This window comes from Neltuma alba, unplaced genomic scaffold, assembly GCF_004799145.2.
Source record: "Neltuma alba isolate B1F8T4 unplaced genomic scaffold, ASM479914v2 tig00001827_pilon, whole genome shotgun sequence".
Classification (NCBI taxonomy): domain Eukaryota; kingdom Viridiplantae; phylum Streptophyta; class Magnoliopsida; order Fabales; family Fabaceae; genus Neltuma; species Neltuma alba.
Window position 1 is genome coordinate 84,030 of NW_021632634.1, and position 23,271 is coordinate 107,300.

Sequence of the window (23,271 nt, forward strand, 5' to 3'; positions counted from 1 at the left end):
CCTGTATATATATTTATATATATATACTACTTCCGGTCCTTAATATAAGACTCTATTTGATTTTTATTTTGGTCTTAAATATAAGATCCCAATCCATTTTGTCTCTCATATTTATATATTTTTTTCAAAGTAGCCCTTCTAATAATGATAGTTCTAGTCAATACATTTGATTAGTAAGGATATTTTAAGAAAGACAACACCTATTTAGGACAAATAACTAACTCAACTTACTTTTTTAATATCTTTAAATTAATTAATTAGCTCTTATAATTAGAACCGGAGATAGTACATATGAATAAAGTAGGGAAAGGGAGCATGATGAACTGGAAACAGTAGAGAATTAATAGGCAAAAAATAAAAATGATTCGGTGCTGGGGTGGAATCATACTGCAGCCATGTGGGGCACTCAGGACTTGTCGTTCTATGAGGCCCCCACATGTGTGTTACTGTTTTCCTTGACTTATCAAGTGTTTGCCATTTTTATCCCTTCTTTGCTCTTTTTAATTCACTCTCCCTTGCTTCCTTCTTCCTCAATCCTCACTTTCCTTCACATATTACTCCGCTCTCTCTATCTCCCTTGTGGGGACTAGGCCGCCACCAACTTCAGCAATTATACATTCCATACTCTTTAACAAGAATCCTATGACTTTGCCTATCATTTCATCCCATCTGGTCAAATTTAAAATTAATAACTAATAATAATAATAGTAAGGGATTGGAACTTAACCCAATCAAGACCTTCTATTTATGCACAAAAAATCACGGCCGCATCAAATTATAACGATTAAATTCACATGGCAACGGCAACTTAACAGTTAATGCAGAAATACATGATTCAAGGATTGAATTGACAAAACCATCATGCACAAGGGCCACCTCATTCTTCGCTATTATTCTTTTATTTTATTTTTTTAAAAAAAAGGAAAATCTCACTTGTGCCTTTCACTTTCATCCTGCTTAAGCATGTCTCATAAACAACTAAAAAAGTTTCATAGTAATCTAATTTAATTTTCATTAACACAAACAAACATGTCAGAAACTTTCAAAACATAGTACTCCTCCGGTCCTTAATATAGGACCCAATTCTTGAGTTGGTTTTGGTCCTAAATATAAGACCCATTTATCATATTTATCAATTTTCTCTAAATTACCCCTATGGATGCTCCATCAACCATAATTAAGTAGAAGATGGAGTTGGGGTATTAAGAAAGATGATCATGGTGTTTTAGGAAAAATGTATCATTTTTCTTATAATTAACTAACTTACCTAACTTCCTTAATCTAATCAAATTGGTTAAATGGGTCTTATATTAAGGACCGGAGGAGTAATACATTTAAGATGGCTGCCGAGTGCCCCCGAGCAGAGCCACAAGATCCCTGGCCACCATCTGGCATGGTCGCACAGCAGAAAGCGATTGCCTGGTCCCCACGCACACACCGACAGCATTATTAAACCGTTCATCTTTATTCATAATAATAATAATTATTATTATTATTATAACTATAATATAATTCTGTTTACAGGCCATAAAATAGAAGAAACCAAAAGAATCATTATTAAAAATAAAACAAGAACATATACCCATCTGAATAATCTATACGCAAGGAGCATGGGGAGGGGGAAAAAACAAAAGATATCATACACAGAATTCCAAATTTAAAAAAGGGAAAAAAGAAGAAAAGGCTCAGAAGGAATTTGTAAAGAAAAGAGATGATGAAGGAGATGAAGAGTAGTGTCATTGGAGAGGCTTCTGTAACCTAGAACCAATCATCTTGGCCTCAAATTTCCTGATGAAACCAGCAAGGTCTCTCATGGTGGTGTCCATCACATAAGGGGTTTTCTCAAATGTGGCATGTGTTGAATTCAGAAGCATTCTGCAAGATTCTCTCTTCTCTGCAATGGTTCCATGATAATGGTAGTACATGATCTTCCCTTCTGTTTTGTGAGTCGTCTTCCCTTGCACATTCTCAGACATGTGAACTCCTGTAGCAAACAGCCTCCGAGGTTGCACTGCGTATTTCCTGTCTCTCCTAATGCCTTTCCTCGCATCTCTGTACACAAATTTCTCAATGCCCCATCTCCTGCATTACCATTCATTCATTCAGATACCCATTTAGTTCAAACCTCAAAAACACCAAATCATTCAGGCTGTTCTGCTGCATTTAACTCAGATTTTTTAATCAAAGCATAACAGTTGATTGTTTGTGATTTTAACTGTAACGTGTTCACTACGAAAGCAAGCACAAAGACAACTCAGGGTGATCTGATACAAAATTTTAGTACATTTTACAACTCATATAACAGTACTGTTTCTTGTCTTGGCGAAAAAGTCAACTTTAATCCTGCGTGGTAATTATAAAACGATGTGATTGGAGGGAGAAAGAAATAGGAAGTGTCGCTCCCCATCATAGGTGAGGTCCACTCCCTGTTCCTTTGTCTCTCTTGCTGTGCCTTGAGACTGAAAAAGCACCCAAAGGAAAAAAAAAAAAAAAAGACAGAAACAGTTACTCGCATCCTGGGAAACTTGCATCCAAACCAAATTATAAAAATTTAGGTTAAAAATTTTAAGAACCATAATTATTGTTCACAATCACATTTACCATCAAATTTTAAGATTTTTCACCAAATGTTTTTCTAGGAAAAAGTAACATTAGTGATCATGGCTAGAAAAATTACTATATGGAATAGTGAATGAGAGGAGGCCCTGCTCAGACATAAGAAGCCAATAAAGATAGAACACAGTTCAAGGCAAGTCCATCTCTCACGGTACGGTGGGAGTGAAACAGAATGTGAATGGGGGCTAATAAATCCAAGCAATACCCACCAAATAATCAAAATCGCTTTCAACCACTCATAACCACTAAAGCAACCCAAGAGCATGGCAACTGATTTTCATTGCCTCAAACTAACGGCCGGAGTGAATGCCCATTAATTCAATGACTTACCACTCTTCAACGTTCATCAATGGAGAAATTCAATAAATCAGAATTCCAAATCGATAGACTTAAATTTATTTGATTAATTTACTGCTTCAGCTCTTCAATTATGAACAGCGATATAGGAAAATGCTTCAACAAACACAAATTACCAGAATAATTAAATAATAAACACCACCAAAGATCCCAGAAACTTTGGTTAATATATTGAAAGAGAAGAGTATTGGTGGTACCTGTACATTCTGCTGGCATCAGCAGAGAGGCAGAGCTTGCTGCTCATGGCCCTTTGTTCAATGGTGAATTGTGAGTATTCAGAAAGCGAAGCGAGGACACTTTTGATGGTACTCTTAGGCGGCACATAAATGTACTCGTCAACGTCAAAGAAGAACATCCACTTAGTCATAAACTTGTATCTGAACAAACAATCATTCACCACCATGAACTGGTTGTGATAATACCCATCAAATCTCTCTTGGTCTCTTATATCCTGCAACGTCACGTAGCCCAGTTCAATCCAGGGCTTCAATACCTCCAACACTTGCTCGTGAATCCCACCGGCATCGTGAATCACGAAATGCGACTTCGGTCCGAAGAACTTGACATGGTAAGCGATCCATTCTCTCACTCTGCGCGGGTTCAAGCCTCCGAATAGCGATGACCCACAATAGAAATAGTCGTACTTAGGCTCCGATGTGAAAATCGAAGCGTCCATGCTTCCTGGAGCCTCCGTTAGAACCTCCATTCTGTCAGTAATATTGAAATTCGTGTCGCCTCCGCCGGATGTGGAAGCGCAGAGGATCAATTTCCCGCCGGAGTTGTCGACATTGACGGGCTGCGAGAAGGTACAGTTCACTATCACGACGGTGTACACGCGACCATAGCCCCAGTCCGGGAGAATCTTGTAAGCGACAGTGGTTATGGGTTTAGCAGAGTCGTCGCGGACCAGAGGAAGCCACTCGCACTCATAAGTGGGCTTGCCATAAAGGTGAAGAGGCTTGGAAGATAAACCCACAACGGCGAAATTGTTGAGACCTCCTCTGTAAGCACTCATGGTGACGAAATTGTAAGCTGCTGAACCGTAGGGCTTGAAAACTCTCTTGATGATTCCATTCTCGAGAACACGTTCCTTCTCTTCGGGAGGAGGTGGAAGGGGAAGAGATGGCGGTGAAGATAGCTTTACAGATTTCTGCGAGGCAGAGGACGAATTAGAGGAAGACGAAGAAGAAGCAGGAGGCACTTGGGAGACACGTGAGATGCAAACGCGGAGATCTGAAGCAGAGATGGTGAAACGAGAAGGGATAAACTGAAGCAGAGTAGCGACCGAACAGAGAAGAAGAAGAGTGATGAGAAGAAGCTTGAGCTCTGCTGTATAGTTACCCAGTACGCCAGGAGGCAGAAGCAGCTTCTTCTCTCTCTCTTTCGCCATTGCCGGTGAAGTGCCGGGAGAAGAGAGAGAGAGAGAGAGAGAGAGACGAGGAAGAAGGAGAAGGGAAGTACCAGTGAGGCAGGCGCTAATCAGGAAAACAGAGACAGTATATATTGACGATATTTCCTTTTGCCTGCCTAGTGTGATTATTGATAATATTTTTTTAAAAAACAAAAAACAGAAAAAGTATAGGACCATAATATATGATGATCATGGTTAATGATTGAGGGTTTAATGGGAAAGTCATAATTAAGGAGCTCAAGTTTATGTTATTAAAAGTTAAGGATCTCAGGTATATCAATCAATGATTAAATTGAGGAGAAAAGACTGAATATTTGTTGAACAAAATCAAGGTTCGGACTTTATAACAGTTATTGTTATTTTTCTTATAAAAAAGGAGCTAATGTTGTTTAAAACCCAATATTATTAGAATATATTACTTCCGGTCTTAATTATAAGAGCTAGTTGACTAATTTGAAGAGATTAAAGAAAGAAGTTAAGTTAGTTATTTGTACTAAATAAGTATTGTCTTTCCTAAAATATCCTTACTAATCAAGTGTATTGACTAGAACTACCATTATTAGAAGGACTATCTTAGAAAAAATTTATAAATATGAGAGACAAAGTGGATTGGAGTTTTATATTTAGAATCAAAATAAAAGTCAAATAAGGTCTTATATTAAAGAGCAGAAATAGTATGATGTGAAATATTAAAAAAAGAGGCTGAAAATTAAAAAAAATATAGGTATTTAAATTTTGTGCTTTTCAGATACGCAGTACAAGTTTTTTTTCCAGTTTGTTGATGAATTTTGGATTAAAAAAGCGGCGCATGTAATCTGATTGGTAAGGAAAAGGAAATAATTTGATTCTGTGTTGTGGTGCATGCCCCCATTACATGTGTGTACACCGGGATTACTAATTAAGATTAAGATTTTACAATAAAAAAGGAAACGAAATCATAAATCTTTAATTTTATTCCATTGCTTTTATTCTGAAAATGCTGTCCATAATCATTTAAATGTTTTTCTTGGGCAAATAATCATTTAAATTCTGATTATTATTATCGTATATTTAATTTTAAGCCAAAGCATATTATTAGTCTTTTAATTTTATGCAAGGTTTTAGTTGGATCTCTTAATTTCAAAAAAATATATTTTTAGTTCTTTAGCTCTAAAATTATTAACAAAAAATAATATTGAGATATTAAATACTGATAAAGAAATTTTAAATACTAATATATTAAGTTTAAATTTTAAAATAATTATGATTATTCAAAAAAATCATTTAAAACTGAAAATTTTAGGATTAAAGGATTTAAAATATACTTTTTAAAGTTAAGAAATCAATTTAAAACCTTATATAGAATTAAAGAATTAAATGTATACTTTACCATTAAATTTAACTTATTTATTGATTTTTGTCTGACAAGAGTTTGTATTTTTTATTTTTTATCTAGTCAAGTAATCATTTAAATTTTTTTAACTACTTAAATTTACTTGTTACGTGATTAACTTCTTTCTGCCAATGTTACATGTAGCATAATAAATATATGTGACCTTTTTAAATTTTAAATAATGTAACCATTTGAATTTATCTTATTTTGTTAAATAATTTGTTGAATATATATTTATAGGTCAGTTTGTTATAAATTTAAGATGCATTGTTAATGTCAGTGATGGGGTAATTCAAGCATGTTACTAATTGAGGTTTTATGTCAATCAAATATAATAAAAAAACCATTAAAAAATACCTTAAAAAATACCTTAAAATAATACAATATACAACGTGAACAATACGACTTATTTTTAAATATAAATAACAGAATACACAAGTCAATTATCAGTTTTCTCCTTCAAAGATATTAATCTCAATTCAGCATCCTATATCAACTTTTAGTAATTTAGTTTTAAAAATTTTAAAAATAAAATGATATTTAAATGCCAATTTAAAAGTAAATTATATTTAAAGGAAGAGGACTATATACCAAAAAAAAAAAACATTGGGCTTCATCAGTATTTGATTCAAGGAATAAAAAACTAAATACATGTAAATTATATTCATGACGGAAAAATCCACAAGGCTATGGGGTATGATGGGAGGTTTTTTTTTTTCTCAAGAAATTATAATTAAAATGAAAATTGAGAATGATTAAAATTGGATTCTAAGAATCTGTTTGGTAGTAAAAAAATCCTGGATAAAATTTTATTTGTTTGTATGCCTTTAAATACTAAAAGACTAAAATACCCCTTTTAAAAAAGGGGCAATAACAAAACAAACATCTCGGATGAATATTTTTAATACAAAAAAAGCAAGAATCTCATGGCATTTTTGGTTTAGGTGCACCGTTAGTTGGATGCATATGCTGTGTTTTACACGTAATCAGTCCAATTTTAGGCAAATGGGTAAACATACAACTTTGGAGCTGGGAATCTAATTGTTTTGTTGCTATGTTTATGAAGTGGATGAATAGAATTATTAATTTCAATTTTTGATTATGAGAAAGTGAGCTAAAGTGAGCCCTGATTGTATATTGCTAAGTGATGGTAAAATTTTAATTACTGATGAAGTTTATCAGCACTATAATTACTTAAGATCATAATACTGTACCTAAGTCGCCATTGGATCTTAAAGAGACAAATTCAAATTTTAAAATCAAACCACCAAAATCTAAAAAATAATTAGAAAATCTAAATTCACAATCTCATATTTTGGAGATTAATTCTGAGAGGAAATTAGATAATATGATAGCAAAGCAACTTTAGAAGGTGCCAATTACTCACTTTTGGGCATAATAACATCAAACTCCTTCCAGTTAGGACATTTCTACAATTAAGTAAAAACTTCATTAACATCAACATAATAAATCCAATTCAAATAAACGCACAACAGTAATTACTTTTTTAACATATCAAAAGAGTTCTTCATTAGACAAAAAGTTAGTCAGTGAGCATAATTTATCTTAAAATATTTATGATTAGTTATTATGAACTCAACTATTCATAAGAGTTGCAAAACAAATAAAAATAGTCCATAAATTAGTTCACAAAAGCAAGAGAAATAATATATGAGCAAAGATCTCATCAAAAGGCAATAAATTTCAAATTGAAATTCTTGATTTGAAACTCCACACCGAAAACTTAGCTTCGTTTTAATGATTTTGATAGTGAAATTTTTTAAAAATAAAAAAATAAAAATATATCTATAATGCATCATATATAAAAATTGTGAACAAAAGAGAATTAGCAAGCAAGCTGTGATACCGCATTTTAGACATACTATATGAAAATAATTTTGAAAATAAATTAGGGAATATGACAACAAAACAACCTTGAAAGGTGCTACTCGCATTTAGGAACAATGATACCAACCTTTCACTCAAGATGATTCTGCAATCAAGTAAGAATTTTACTAATATCAAGATAGTAAATCCAACCCAAATAAATGCACAACAATCGTTACTTCATTTACATATTTGATAAATCATTCGTTGGACTAAAATGTCAGCAACTGTTGAGCATAATTTATTAGGGGTGTTCAAGGCCGATCCGTCCCGGTCGGCCCGTTCCGGTCCCGGTCTTATTGGGACGGGATGAATCCGTCCTGAAATTTTTCGGGACGAGACACGAGACGGGGTCGTCCCGTCCCGGTCCCGTCCCGGTTCCTTTTTTTATTTTTTATTTTTTATTCTATTTATATAATATCATTTTTTTCATATTTTTTTAAGATTTGAGACTATTGTATGGAACTATGGATATATTTATTTAGAGTTTTTATATTTGTTAATGATTTGAGATTATTGATGATTAGAATTTTTAGCAAGTTTTGATTGTGTTAAAAGCTTTTGTTTAGAGTTTTTAATGACTATTATATGTAATATTTTGAGATTTTGTTTAAAAGTGGCCAAACAAATAAAAAAGAAAATAAAAAGATGTTTTTATAAGATTTAAGCTCAAAAAATATAATTAAAAAAATCAGATTTTTTTTTAAAAATTTTAAAAAAAATTTCGGGACGTCCCGATCCCGTCCCGGATCCGTCTCGTCTCAACCGGAACCAGGACAACCCCGGGACTGGCCGGGACACGGGACAGAAAATCTGTCCCGTTATTGTTCACCGGGACAGAACTGGGACGGGCCTGTCCCGGTCCCGATCCATCCCGTGAACAGCCCTATAATTTATATCAACATATTCATGATTAGTTATCATAAATTCAAGAGTTGTAAAACATATAGAAATAGACCATAAACTACTGATTAAGATTAAGATTTTACAATAAAAAAGGAAATGAAATCATAAATCTTTAATTTTATTCCATTGCTTTTATTCTGAAAATGCTGTCCATAATCATTTGAATGTTTTTCTTGGGCAAATAATCATTTAAATCCTGATTATTATTATCCTATATTTACTTTTAAGCCAAAGCATATTATTAGTCTTTTAATTTTATGCAAGATTTTAGTATAATCTTTTAATTTTAAAAAATATATTTTTAGCTCTTTAGCTCTAAAATTATTAACAAAAAATAATATTGAGATATTAAATACTGATAAAAAATTTTAAATACTAATATATTAAGTTTAAATTTTAAAATAATTATGATTATTAAAAAAATTATTTAAAACTGAAGATTTTGGGATTAAAGGATTTAAAATATACTTTTTAAAGTTAAGAAATCAATTTAAAACCTTATATAAAATTTAAAAATTAACTTATTTATTGATTTTTGTCTGACAAGAGTTTGCAGTTTTTATTTTTTATCTAGTCAAGTAATCATTTAATTTTTTTTTTAACTATTTAAATTTACTTGTTACGTGATTAACTTCTTTCGCCCAATGTTACATGTAGCATAATAAATATATGTGACCTTTTTAAATTTTAAATAACGTAACCATTTGAATTTATCTTATTTTGTTAAATAATTTGTTGAATATATATTTATAGGTCACTTTGTTATAAATTTAAGATGCACTGTTAATGTCAGTGATGGGGTAATTCAAGCATTTTACTAATTGAGGTTTTATGTAAATCAAATATAATAAAAAAAACCATTAAAAAATACCTTAAAAATAATACAAAAAGAGAATTTGAGTAGTCCCCCCTTCCCACCGCAAGGGATGAATGCAAATAACGAGGTGAGGATATCAATATACAACATGAATAATACGACTTATATTTAGGATTAATATAAATTTTGATTCTTCAAATTTGGGCCCATTTTGATATTGGTCTCTAAAATTTAAAACCCATTGTATTGGTCCCTCAAATTGTATCCCTTTTTGGCCATTGGTCCCTGATAGCTTTAGGCTGTCAAAATCGTCTGAGTTGGCATCAACTCTGTTAACCTATGATGTGGCATCTGACTTAAAAAGAATAAGGTGGAAAATAGTTTGATAATGTGGATTGCTGACATATACATATAAACAATGGAGGAAAAAATGCTGAGTTGAAAAGAAAACACATGAACAAAGCAATAAAAAAGAGCAAGAACTCGAGAAAAGAAAGGGGAAAAAGGGTTAGGTCAATAGTGAAGTGGACCCACACTTGCCGAAGAACTATGACGTGTCCATCACCAGAGGAATGTGATTTATCGACAGTAGTCAAGGTAAGAAACAGTAACTGTAATTTTAGCGAGTTTTGCTGGTTGAAAAGTGAGAATCTATCGTATATGTTAATGCGTTCTAGTAATAACTTGTGCAATGTGAGAAAACAAAAGTTGATTTTCGCCGAGTTATGCTTGTTAAAGCCATGATAGTGTTTTGGTGAGCTCTGCATGTTTGTTTTTGTTAATTTTTTGTTCAATCGATGTATATTTGAGAGGTGTGGTACATTTGATCTTTACCTATTAAGTCGTTTGATGTTGTCGTTCTTGCGTGCTATGTGTTCAAGTATGCTTTGTTCTCATTTCTTGAATGGAAAGACATTGGTATGATGATTAGATAAATTGTTATTTCATTTGGTTGTATTTTGGAGCATTAACCCATTGCTTTGAGCTTTGACTGTGTTATTGTGAATCAATATGGCTGGGTTTTTTGCTTCGTTGACAATGTTGCTCTATTTTATGCATAATCGATTGGAATGGCGTTGATTCTTTATGTGCTAGGTTGCACTGGTTCATGTGTTTTGTTTTAAATTATTGTTTTACTCTGCAAGTTAAAAATGGATGGGGAGAAAGAGAGAAGTGAGAGTTGTGAAAGTAGTGGAGAGCGAGGGAGTAAAACGAACTCAATGTCTGGGACCTTGAGAACAACAAAGAGGACTAGTTCTTGAATATATATTCAAGAAGACCAAAAATTAGTTCTTGGATATGTATTTGAGAAGATCAGTTCTCAAATATATGTTTGAGAAAACCAATTCTCTAATATATATTAAAAAAAACAGTTCAAAGAAAGGTAATTTTAATGGAGAGATGTTGAAGATAAGTAGAAGATGGGATAGGAAAGGTGCTGCAAAAAATTAAAAACTTATACCAACAACTTACCAAATACCAATCACCCTTCCCTAAAATTGACGGATCTTTGTTGGCTTCATCTGATCTTAAATTTGTTTGTCGGATCTTTCTCCTCAATCACCTTATCTATGGGTATCGGATCTTTCTTGTTGTCACCGATGGCCTTCTCTTCAACCCTAAGTACCTAACCCCTTCCCCTTTTCTTTCTCAACCGCTAATGTGTCAATTTCTTCAGGTAACTTATTTCTCTTACATCTGTACTACATTTTAAAGTGTCCATTTATCTATTTTTTTTTCTTTTTTCCATATAAGATCCACGCACATGCCAACTTCTATGTGCACATCATCAATATAACGGAGTTAGTGCCAACTCAGACGATTTTGGCGGCCTAAAGTTACCAGGGATCAATGACCAGAAACGGATACAATTTGAGGGACCAATACTATGGATTTTAAATTTCAGGGACCAATACCAAAATGGACCCAAATTTAAGGGACCAAAATTTATATTAACCTTTTTAAATATAAATAACAGAATACATAAGTTACTTATCAGTTTTCTCCTATAAAGATATTAATCTCAATTCAGCATCCTATATCAACTTTTACTAATTTAGTTTTAAAAATTTTAAAAATAAAATGATATTTAAATATCAATTTACAAGTAAATTATATTTAAAGGAAGAAGACTACAAACCAAAAAAACTAAACATTGGGCTTGACCTGTATTTGATTCAAGAAATAAAAAGCTAAATACATGTAAATTATATTCATAACAGAAAAATCCACAAGGCTCTCGGGTATGATGGGTGTAACATCCTTATTTTTATCTAGTATTTAATTATATTTATAAATAAATATATTTTAGTATTAAGTTAACAAAAAATTTCGATATAGGCAAATTATTATTATTATTTTAATAATGTTTTTGTGTGTGAGTGTGTGTGTGTGTGTGAATGTGTGTGTGGATGATATTCTAGAAAATTATACCATGGTATAGAAGTCCCACATCGACTAATCTTTAGAGTGAAGGAGTTTGAGGAACTTATATATAGGAGATAGTGGGTAGAGTTTGAAGTGAGAAAATAATTTTCACATATATCTGAGATAGTATCAGAAAAGTGCTAGTTTTGAGTTTCTTAACCGTTGGATCGGACTGAAATTTGGTCAACCCATTTGGAACATACAAATCATTAATTTCAATGGTTAGATCGACATTTTGATCTTCGAGTTACAAATTATTAGATACGTTTTTAACTTTTTTTATATATTTAGCAGATAGAGTCCTAAATAGTAAATTAGCATTTTAAAGTTCGTTCACCGTTAGATTAAGCTATAATTTGGAGGATAGTATCATGATAGATAGGAAATTAAATTCAACAGTCGATTAAGGGTTTAACTTCTGTAGTGAGAATAACCTGGCTCATATTAAATCTATTTATTTAAGTCATTCGAAGAAGAATAAAAGTTATAAATTACGATTTGTCTATTTACGTTATGAATTTGATGATTCTAATAATATAATCTAATAATTAAAGGATACTTAGCAAGAAAAATTTAGGAATCGAGTCTAAATTATATATATTTTCATTCCAAACCTTAAAAAAAGGTCTTTTAGACCAGAATTATGAGTAAAAATTAAAGCTTTTAGAGGAGGAATTAGAGGTTAGAATCTTGTGAGTAGTCTACTCTAATACTATAGAGATAACATTTTAATTTTGCTTGTAGATATAAACTCTATTGTGGTATTTTCGAGGTTAGACTTTGGTTGTATTTGACTGTTAGCTATGACCAGGTAACTAAATTTCTATCTGTTACATGCTCTAGTATGAAGTTGGTGAGCGGCTTTATAACTAATTTTATAAAAGTATATTATGTTTTGTATGAACTATCTTGTGGGATGTTATTTTAAAAAAGATTGGCATAGTTTGTATTGCAAGAAATTAGTGATCATGATTATGATGTGTTATTATGAAATTCGGTTGATTATGCATATAAATATGTCATTTTGAACCCTGTGCATCTATTTTGGGTGGGAAAAGGAGATAATTGGAGTTATTGAGATTCATATACTCGCCACATAGTATTGGTCTCTGTACGGAGCTCTATGGTTGGCCGCTATTATTGTCCCACTAATTCTTCGAGGGACTGTGATACCCCACTAGTTCTTCGAGGAGGGATCCATGGTCCACCAAGTGCTCTGTAGTTTTTGGTTGGTCCACATCACTTGTGTGGTGAGCTTGTTAGAGTTGCTAGTCAAATGGGAAAAACTTAGCTCATGGGTCCAGAACTTAGCTCATGGGTCCAGGTGGCAGAAATAAGGAGGATATAAGGATGGATTTGGGTTCAGGGATTGCATATGACATAGGATGTTCATTGATATTTATATCTTTTAAATAAATGATAAGTATGTTATTTCTTTTGAAATGTATCAATTGCATGAGATTAGTGAAAATATTTGTCTTATATGATCATTATGAGTTTAAATGTTAAACAATGTCTATCAACTATTATTAACTCTGTGTATCCCACCTGACACCTCACTAGCCCATGCTAAGGTGTGTGATAAGTAGGGATTTAGTTACTGAGACATTGTCTCACTCCCGTTGCTTTACTATTTTTGGGAAACAATACGTTAGCAGGATCTTCGAGGAAGACTTCTGAGTCTTAATAGTTGTAGCTGACAATGTAAAGCTTCTGGACCTTATTTTATGTAATCTTTTCGTATATTACCACGCATTAAGACTGCATTCATTTGGAACTTATTTTTTCCTTCTTATATTTTTTATATCGTTTGACTTAATGAACGTATTATATCTTCTATCTTTGATTTATTTTGTCTAGACGTTGGATTAGGGTGCTGGTAGTGGGCCTGAGGCCCTTAGATTGTATGTGATTGAATTCTTGTGGATCCACAATGTGATAATAGCAATTTTCATGAGTTTAGTTGTTGTTAGTATTAACTATATAATCAAATCTGAACTGCTACTATAATTTATTGAGGCGTGTCGTTTTATAACCTTGTTAGCTATGATTACAGATATAAGTTATTCTTTTTCTAACTATGATAACCTTAATTGAGATTGAATGCTTTTCTTATCATGGTTAGTCCTTTTGTGATGTGATCAGTTCTAAATAACCATGATAGGATATGTTTACTAGTTTTATTTCTTTCTATCATGGTTAATTCTAGTTAGTAAGTAGTGAGGTTACAATGGGGTTTTTTTTTTATAAAAGAAATTATAATTAAAATGAAAATTGATAATGAAATAAAATTGGATTACAAGAATCCTGGATAAAATTTTATTCATCTGTATGCCTTTAAATACTAAAAGACTAAAATACCCCTTTTAGAAAAGGGGCAATAACAAAACAAACGCCATCTGGGCAAACCATAAGCATCATAACATCGGCTATGTCCCAACAAAATAAGCTAGTGACTCCAAGGGTTCGTCTCGGATGAATATTTAAAAAAAAAAAAAAAAAAAAAAGGGCAAGAATCTCATGGCATTTTTGGTTTAGGCGCATCATTAGCTAGATGCATATGCTGTGTCTTACACGTAATCAGTCCAATTTTAGGCAAATGGGTAAACAAACAACTTTGGAGCAGGGGATCTGATTGTTTTGTTGCTATGTTTATGAAGTGGATGAATAGAGTTACTAATTTCAATTTTTGATTATGAGAAAGTGAGCTAAAGTGAGCCCTGGTTGTATATTGCAGGATCTAAAAACAGTCATTACATGTCAATAAGTGATGGTAAAATTTTAATTACTGATGAAGTTTATCAGCACTATAATTACTTAAGATCATAATACTGTACCTAAGTCGCCATTGGATCTTAAAGAGACAAATTCAAATTTTAAAATCAAACCACCAAAATCTAAAAAATAATTAGAAAATCTAAATTCACAATCTCATATTTTGGAGATTAATTCTGAGAGAAAATTAGAGAGTATAATAGCAAAGCAACCTTAGAAGGTGCCAATTACTCACTTTTGGGGATAATAACATCAACCTTCCACTCAGGGCACTTCTACAATTAAGTAAAAACTTCATTAACATCAAGATAATAAATGCAATTCAAATAAACGCACAACACTAATCACTCTTTTACATATCAAATGAGTTCTTCATTAGACAAAAAATTAGCTATTGTTGAGCATAATTTACCTCAACATATTTATGATTAGTCGTCATGAACTCAACTATTCATAAGAGTTGCAAAACAAATAAAAATAGTCCATAAATTAGTTCATAAAAGCAAGAAAAACAATATATGAGCAAAGATCTCATCAAAAGGCAATAAATTTCAAATTGAAATTCTTGATTTGAAACTCCACACTGAAAACTTAGCTCCGTTTTAATGATTTTGATAGTGAAATTTTTTAAAAATAAAAAAATAAAAATATATCTATAATGCATCATATATAAAAATTGTGAACAAAAGAGAATTAGCAAGCAAGCTGTGATACCGCATTTTAGACATACTATATGAAAATAAATTTGAAAATAAATTAGGGAATATGACAACAAAACAACCTTGGAAGGTGCTGCTCGTATTTGGGAAAAATGATACCGACCTTTCACTTAAGACGATTATGCAATCAAGAATTTTACTAATATCAAGATAGTAAATCCAACCCAAATAAACGCACAACAATCATTATCTCATTTACGTATTCGATGAGTTATTCGTTGGACTAAAATGTCAGCAACTGTTAAGCATAATTTATATCAAGATATTCATGATTAGTTATCATAAATTCAGAAGTGTAAAACATATAGAAATAGTCCATAAATTAGTTCATAAAAGCAAGAGAAAGTATATAGGCAAAGATCTCATCAAAAAGGTAATAAACTTCAAATTAAAATTCTTGATTTGAAACCCAAAACTGAAAACTTAGCTCTTTTTTTATGATTTGGATGGCAAAACATTTCAAACAGAAAATAAAAGGATTAAAGGTCAAAAATACCCAAAAAAAAAATACCAAAAGTTTATTCATTCCTTGAATTTTTTTTGGGTTCAAATATACCAATACAAATTTAAAAAGAGCTCATAATGTCAATGCTGTTAAAATTAACTAACATCTATTTTTTGTTGTGGGGCCCACGATTTTTTAAAGAAGAAAACCAAAATACACCCAATTAAAAAAATTAAGGATAAAAAACACCCATGAACTTATATTAAAAGTTCACCAAACACCATATGATTTTTTAATGAAAATACTAAAATACATTCAATTTCGAAGGGCTATTACATTAGAGTGTGTTAGAAATTATTAATTATAATAAATTTTTATATTCCCACTATTTATAATTAGAAAAGATTATTAACGTTTCTTAATAATTTTTTTTCTTGATCAGCCAATTTTTTTTTTGATAAAAATCAGCTAATTGTTATAGTTATTATATTGATTGGTATGGGTAAAAATATTTTAATAACATAAATATTATACATAATAATTAAATATTTTTATAACTTATCGTGTTTTATATTTTAATATCGTTATTACTTATTCCGAAGTGTTTTAACTTTACAGAATTATTAAATAAAGTCAATAAAATAAATATTTACATTTTAATCCTTTGACTAGTATTTATTTATTTTTTAGATTTTATCAATTTAAAAAATTATAATTCAATCTTAAAAAAATTATATGAGGATGCTCTAAAGTTTGATTAAAATAAAGAATCTAGGGAAAATGACAGATAAAGAAGGCTGAAATAATAAAATGCCAGAATGGGAAGCTAAGCAAATGTATTACCAGATAGGGAAGTGTTGCCTGATTTGGGATTATGCAAATGTTGCACAATTACGAAACAGCCCCTCATATGCAAACCGAAAAAGTGACCGGTGGAAGTGTGCAAGTTGTGGCGGGAGCTAGAGGAAAAAGTTGGGAGGGACCACGAACGTGGGAGCATGAACGCGCGAAGCAACAACTGAACGACGGAAGCGAGGTTAGTATCCAGTGACTATATTGTTCGCCTGTGTCTTTTGTCCCTCTCCTTTATGCGCCGGTTGATTTTTCTCTTCCCGTTGGATGGCAATGTCGTCGATGTGGGGATGGTTTTGAGGTGGAGAGGGTGGCGAAGCATGGAGACGGCGTGGGTATATAGAAAGTGTGGGGGGAAGGACGGTGATCAGAGGGTGAATGCACGAGGGAAGGAAAAAACTGAGGGAGAGGGGTTTGATGGCGTCACAAGTGAGTTAGAGTGATTAGTGTCAGATAAATGGACAATGTTGGAGGGAGATTCGAATAATGGAGTGGATTGATTCTGAGAAAATGAAGCATTAGTGTGGACAGGAAAGAAATGATTGTTTTGTTGCAAATTATAAGCATGAATGTGTCAAACCCTAAGTTGGTCGTGTAAGTTGATGATGATGGTATTAAGTCATATAATCATTCGACTTCTGTTATGTTATCAGTGCAGGTAATGAAGATAAATGAATTTCGAAGCTGGGTCATCTTGTGGGAAGGAGCTGTTCTGTTATTTTCATGTGGGGGGGAAATTTGTGACAAATGGTGAAGGTGAAGTGAGATATAATGGAGGTGGCGTGAGGTTAAGAAGCATTAAGGATGGGCTGACACTTGATGAATTGAGGCTAATGATATCTGAGTGGATTGGTGGCGATGGAAGAAATTATGACATTAAGTACACAGTGGCCTTTGATGAGAAGACATTGATTGACCTTCATGACAATGCTGAAATGTATAACCTCTTTCAATACAATGGGAACAGCGGTCATGTGTATGTCGCCGAAAAAAGACAAGTGGGTCCCCAACCAAGGGACAATGTAGAAATGTAAGTGGAAGTTTGTCCTAACTATTTGTTGTCATTTATGAATTTCTTCTTGTCATTTGTGTTAACGAGTCTTGTCATTATGAATGCAGAACAGAGAGATTCATGGGCATGTCACAGCAAACGGAACTGGATGCGTCTCCCATTAGTTTGTGTTGTGATTATGGCTGGCTCAGTGAAGAAAATGCTCGTGAATGTGACAATGATGAAATAAGTGGGCCCCCTAATGTGGATAAATCTATCGGAGCTGAAGATACGGATGGTAGTGAGATGGTTCATGCGGAATGGAGGGGACTTTTAACAGGAGTGGGCCAACGTTTTCCTAGTGCAGATGTATTTCGGGTGTCTGTATACAAGTTTGCACTTGCAAACAAGTTTGTGGCCAAGTATATGAGGAATAGCAAGGAATTCATGTCGATAAGGTGTAAAGTTGAGGGTTGTCCATGGAAGCTATGTGCAAATCATGTGGGGAAGAGTTGTGATGTGCTACGAGTGACGACATTTATAAACCGGCATGTTCATTCTGCCCAAGATAGCTTGGACGTGATGCATAGTGGAAGAGCTAGTTTGAACTCATCAATAATAATTGATGAGATGAGGGATCATGCAGACAAGCGCACTTCTGAGATAAGGAAGAGGTTGAAACGAGAGTATGGGATTGATCTAACATATAAACAGGCTTATAGAGCAAGAGAGAAGTCACTGGAAGACATATATGGCAGGCCTGAACAATCATACATGCTCATACCATGGCTATGCGAAAGGATAAAGGAAACAGATGAAAAATCAGTGGCTGAATGGACTGCTATTGGGAACCGGTTTGAGCGTGTTTTCATTGCCTACGGGGCATGCATTGAGGGTTTCTTGGGTGGCGCGAGGCATATTATGTATGTTGATGGAACTCACTTAAGCGGACCATACAAGGGGACAATGTTGTCAGCTTCAGCTTATGATGCAGATAACGAGCTGCTGCCATTTGCAATTGCAATTGTGAAGGGAGAAACACTAGATGACTGGACGTGGTTTTTCTATATGATAAAAAAAATCCTGGGTTCTGTGGAAGTAACGATTGTATCAGATCGACACAATGCTATCATCGGAGGAGTGGCATCAATCTTTGGGGGTCAAAGGCATGCCTTTTGTTATAGACACATCAAGGAGAATTTTAGTTCAGAAGTTATGAAAATGAATAAGGGGCAAACAAGGACAAATGGCCGATCAAAGGAGGATGCACTATATTTATTGGATAAAATTGCATACGCAAGGACGGATGAGAAATTTGAGGCAGCAATGGATGACATGAGATCCTTTTCTCCAAGGCTATTTGATTGGCTTATTCATCATGGGGATGTAGATAGGTGGGCTAAAAGTAGGTTCCCATATAAAAGATGGGACAATATTACAACCAATATAGCAGAATCATTCAATGCATGGATGGTGAATGAGAGAAAGCATACTGTACCCCAATTGATCTATGAGCACCGAGATAAAGTTGCAAGAAAGCTGCATGCCTCCTATGTGGGTATGACCAAATGGAAGAATTGCGTTGGTCCAAATATAGAGAGTAAGGTGCTGGATATGGTGGCTGGGTCTGACCATATGTATGCTGAAAATTATGGTGGGGGAAGAGTGAAGGTGACAACATCACGTGGAGACCATCGGGTTGATCTTGGACTACACCAATGCAGTTGCAGATCTTGGCAAATGACGGGGATCCCTTGTTCCCATGCTTGTGCTGCCATCAAGATTGTGCACGGCAATGTTTATGATTATATTGATAATTGCTATAAAAAGTCATCACAAGAAAAGATCTATGCTCGCAGTATGATTCCTGTGGTAACAACAGACATGCCTCACCCAAATGACTACTATAGAATAGAAAATGTCAGTGAGCAAGTTTTCTTGCTACCTCCCATGACATCCCGACCACCAGGAAGGCCAAAAGTAAACAGGGATGAATCACAGTTCCAGAACAAACGGATATACCACTGTGGAAGATGCCACCAGCCTAGACACACAAGGAGGAATTGCAGAAATCCTAACCCATCATGAAGTTTCGAGTACAGTGGGGATGGGTCATTTTTTGGTGTACATAGTTGTATGCTCCGCCCTTGTCAACTTTTTTGGGACTGGGGTTGTAGTTAGGAGCTAGGTGGAGACATTTTTTTGTAAGTAAGCTGATAGAAATTTCAGTGATAACGGAGCATTAAGTGTGGCTAGTATCTTAATGTCCACTTGTTGAATACATGAAAGGAAGTTACTGTTATGGGGATGTTAGCTTTTGTTAATGGCGCATTACTTGTTGTCATTTTTAAATTTGTTCTGGTCATTGGCAGTGATGCTATCAGCATAAGCTGACAGCGTGTTGAACTGATGTTGTAAAATCAGACCAGGTTATCCTTGTCATTATGGCTGTCATATTTGCTTCACATGGTGTCATTTTTAAATTTGTTCTGGTCATTGGCAGTGATGCTATCAGCATAAGATGACAGCCGTGTTGAACTGATGTTGTAAAATCAGACCAGGTTATCCTTGTCATTATCGCTATCATATTCGCTTCACATGGTGTCATTTTTAAATTTGTTCTGGTCATTGGCAGTGATGCTATCAGCATAAGCTGACAGCCGTGTTGAACTGATGTTGTAAAATCAGACCAGGTTATCCTTGTCATTATCGCTGTCATATTCGCTTCACATGGTGTCATTTTTAAATTTGTTCTGGTCATTGGCAGTGATGCTATCAGCATAAGCTGACAGCTGTGTTGAACTGATGTTGTAAAATCAGACCAGGTTATCCTTCTCATTATGGCTGTCATATTCGCTTCACATGGTGTCATTTTTAAATTTTCTGGTCATTGGCAGTGATGCTATCAGCATAAGCTGACAGCCGTGTAGAAAAAAATTTATCATTATCGCTGTCATATTCGCTTCACTTCGTATCATTTTCTGTTGGATACCAACAGGATATATTGAAGTAAAATTTAGTGACCTGAACAAAAAATGAAAACCAATAGCACATGTCCAATGGGGTTGTTGTCATCATCTGTTTTTGTGTGGTTAAAACCAGATTCATTCATGTCACTGGGGAATAAATTGGCATCATGGTTCTCAACTATCATACATTTATGGACACCAATCTCTGTTAACCATAACAATACACAGTAAATTTTTGGTCAGCCTACAATGCACATTACATACAGCAATCTAACAGAGGACAAGTGAATTATGACCCTAACATCGAGACACCTAAGACCGACGCCTTTTCTTGGACTTTGTGCTCTTGGTTGGTTGTGGTCGTCGAATAAGGGCCAATGCCTCGTCACGTTTTTCATTCTGTTCATGATTGACCAACCACCATGTCAGGTCACGACGAAAGCCAGCAACTTCTTCCTCTGTGTAGGTAAGGGTCACACCAGGTTCCCATCTTCTCAGCCACATCATGCAGTGCACCCCACAATCCCTCCTGTGGACGCAACAATATCAGCACAGTTAGTTAACACATCTGACATGTGCATTTACCCCACAGAAATCGAATTTGACAAAACTGACAGGTTATTCTGCTGGGGAACTTCTGCAAATATCATGGGAGACATTGGCTTTTTCCCAACCAATCCTGGCTTGACCAAGTCCAGTATAATATTGAGCCTCATCCTCTGCAACAACATTCAGGACCAACATAGAAAGTTTAATGATTTTCCAAGTTCAAAAACTAGGGTAAAGATAATGAGTTTTTTCTTACACAATCATCCACAGCCATTTCCACTGGGTCTTTGATGACAACCTTCTTCTTCTGCTTTCTGTCCTTGGTTCCGAAATGGTTCCTCATGGAGTCTATTACGTGGAAATCCAATGTGCTAGGCTGAATGGCAACGCAAAACCAGTGTTGGCCAACAAGAGCAGGACCAATTATGAAATCACATTCAGCTAAGTTGTAGCCAAGGAACTCAGGAAGAAAGAGCTTCTTATATTTTTGGGCTTTCCAGGTTGGATCATGTGCCATCATGTTCTGCATGACATGAAATTGTTAATCCATTAACAGAGAACAAGTCATTTTCAATTCAATTGCTGTCATTGGTATTTGCATTTGGAATTATGCAACCTCACCATGAAATCAACATCGAAAATGTGCCTCTTCCCTGGCCCCAACTCTGCCTTCATGTCCTCCATCACTGCCTTGCACACCAAATTAAGCACCTACAGAACACAAGTGAAAACGTCATTCTGGTACAATAATCTCACCAAACATTATCAAACATAATCGTGGGTGCAGGGACAGAGCATTCTAAAATACCCTGTTATTTACTCTGTTCACTCCACCCAGGGAAAACAGCTGTTGTCGGTCTATATCTTCATCAAACATTTTGATGACAGTCCTGCAAACATTGTCAGATGTCAGTGACAGAAAGTATGGTGTTGGGGACATCAATACCTGTCATTCCCATGTATGTTATTGTCATTTTCAATCCTATTGCTGTCATTGTCAGGGCACACTGTGTCATTTAAAAACAAAACACTAGCTACGGATATACTTACATATTCCCCTCTTCCTCTCCCTTGGGTCTACGGGATATTAAAGTGAAAAAGATGTCCCTTTCCTCCTTTGGCCTCTTCGTCCTCGGAGCTGCCTTGAATTCTATCCACGGAGATTTAATTGTGGAACTCTTTGCCCTTGTTGACCTCCTAAGGTCAATCGATTTTTCAGGCCCTCCTTCCTCCCCACTGTCACTGCTCACCCATTCTCGATCCAACAGCAAAGGAACATTGGTAGGGGTCATTGTCAGTACATGTGTAGCTTCCTCACCCTCATCATCTGAATCCCGAACCTCCTTATCATCATCTTCGGCCTCCTCAACCACATAATCATGACTGACTTCCATGTCATCATGGTCATCTTCCTCCTCATCAACCACATGACCTCCTTCCCTGTCATCATGGTCATCTTCCTCCTCATCCTCATCGTCGTCATCATCACCTCCATGACCATCACGGTCACCCTCTTCTTCCACCTCCTCAACCATGTAATCATCACTGACTTCCCTGTCATGAAGGTCATGTTGTTCTTCATCCTCATCCTCATCCTCATCCTTCTCATCATCTCCTTTGCTGGTTTCATCCTCATCAAGTTCCTCATCTGCACTTCCCGCTGCAACCTCTCTTGCAATCTCCTCCACCACTCGGTCAACATCATCAGCTTCTTCAGCATCGTTACCAGCTGCATCACCAACTGTTTCAACCCCTTCTTTAGCAGTGGCATTCTCATTCCCCATCCCCTTAACTTTGGCGTTCAATCCAATCTGCAGTTTGAGTAGCTCATCATCAAGAGCCTTCATTAACGTCCTCTGGCTTTCTTCAAGCTTCTTCACAAAACGAGCCCTCAACTCCTTCAATGCCTGCATACACAGTAAATGAAGATATCAAAAAAATTGTTCACTGTTATCAAATGCCAGTATCTCACTGGTCATTTCTAAATAAAGTCTTGTCATCTCAAGTATCAACCTTGCTAATAGACTGACTTAAACTCAGGTCACGTATATTTTCTAAGTTCCCACATACCGGATCTAAAGACTGCAAAATTGGACTGTCCTCATGTCCTGCTGAGTATACCTCGCTGCCACTGCTTCCATGCAATATTCCCATGCTGCTGCCTCTCTCTTTCTCCAC

At 34.7% G+C, this 23,271-nt stretch overlaps 3 protein-coding genes across 3 annotated transcripts; 1 reads left to right on the forward strand and 2 right to left on the reverse strand.

Moving 5' to 3' along the window:
- Positions 1-1,533: 1,533 nt before the first annotated feature.
- LOC114712296 (galactan beta-1,4-galactosyltransferase GALS3) lies at positions 1,534-4,413 on the reverse strand. The gene is made up of 2 exons (XM_028896814.1): positions 3,171-4,413; positions 1,534-2,082 (listed from the first exon to the last, which is right to left on the reverse strand). Exons 1-2 carry the CDS (start codon positions 4,361-4,363, stop codon positions 1,737-1,739), a joined length of 1,539 nt encoding a protein of 512 aa, XP_028752647.1. The 5' UTR covers positions 4,364-4,413; the 3' UTR covers positions 1,534-1,736.
- Positions 4,414-16,570: 12,157 nt separating this feature from the next.
- On the forward strand, positions 16,571-19,663 carry LOC114712324 (uncharacterized). The gene is made up of 3 exons (XM_028896845.1): positions 16,571-16,768; positions 17,243-17,614; positions 17,704-19,663. The coding sequence occupies exons 2-3, from the start codon at positions 17,256-17,258 to the stop codon at positions 19,661-19,663; spliced, it is 2,319 nt and encodes a 772-aa protein (XP_028752678.1). The 5' UTR covers positions 16,571-16,768; positions 17,243-17,255.
- A 1,656-nt stretch (positions 19,664-21,319) lies between these two features.
- LOC114712334 (uncharacterized) lies at positions 21,320-22,466 on the reverse strand. The gene is made up of 4 exons (XM_028896854.1): positions 22,144-22,466; positions 21,902-21,983; positions 21,715-21,804; positions 21,320-21,616 (listed from the first exon to the last, which is right to left on the reverse strand). The coding sequence occupies exons 1-4, from the start codon at positions 22,383-22,385 to the stop codon at positions 21,320-21,322; spliced, it is 711 nt and encodes a 236-aa protein (XP_028752687.1). The 5' UTR covers positions 22,386-22,466.
- Positions 22,467-23,271: the final 805 nt, after the last annotated feature.

What these genes read in the sequence shown, in the direction of transcription:
- LOC114712334 (XM_028896854.1), bottom strand. Translation starts at nt 22,385, where the DNA reads ATGACCCCTACCAATGTTCCTTTGCTGTTGGATCGAGAATGGGTGAGC. An exon ending in GGAGAGGAAGAGGGGAATAT is followed by an intron (nt 21,984 to 22,143) that starts GTAAGTATATCC and finishes CAATGTTTGCAG; the next exon opens with GACTGTCATCAAAATGTTTG. An exon ending in TGAACAGAGTAAATAACAGG is followed by an intron (nt 21,805 to 21,901) that starts GTATTTTAGAAT and finishes TGTGTTCTGTAG; the next exon opens with GTGCTTAATTTGGTGTGCAA.
- LOC114712324 (XM_028896845.1), top strand. Translation starts at nt 17,256, where the DNA reads ATGAATTTCGAAGCTGGGTCATCTTGTGGGAAGGAGCTGTTCTGTTAT. An exon ending in CCAAGGGACAATGTAGAAAT is followed by an intron (nt 17,615 to 17,703) that starts GTAAGTGGAAGT and finishes TTATGAATGCAG; the next exon opens with AACAGAGAGATTCATGGGCA.
- LOC114712296 (XM_028896814.1), bottom strand. Translation starts at nt 4,363, where the DNA reads ATGGCGAAAGAGAGAGAGAAGAAGCTGCTTCTGCCTCCTGGCGTACTG. An exon ending in GATGCCAGCAGAATGTACAG is followed by an intron (nt 2,083 to 3,170) that starts GTACCACCAATA and finishes ATGGTAATGCAG; the next exon opens with GAGATGGGGCATTGAGAAAT.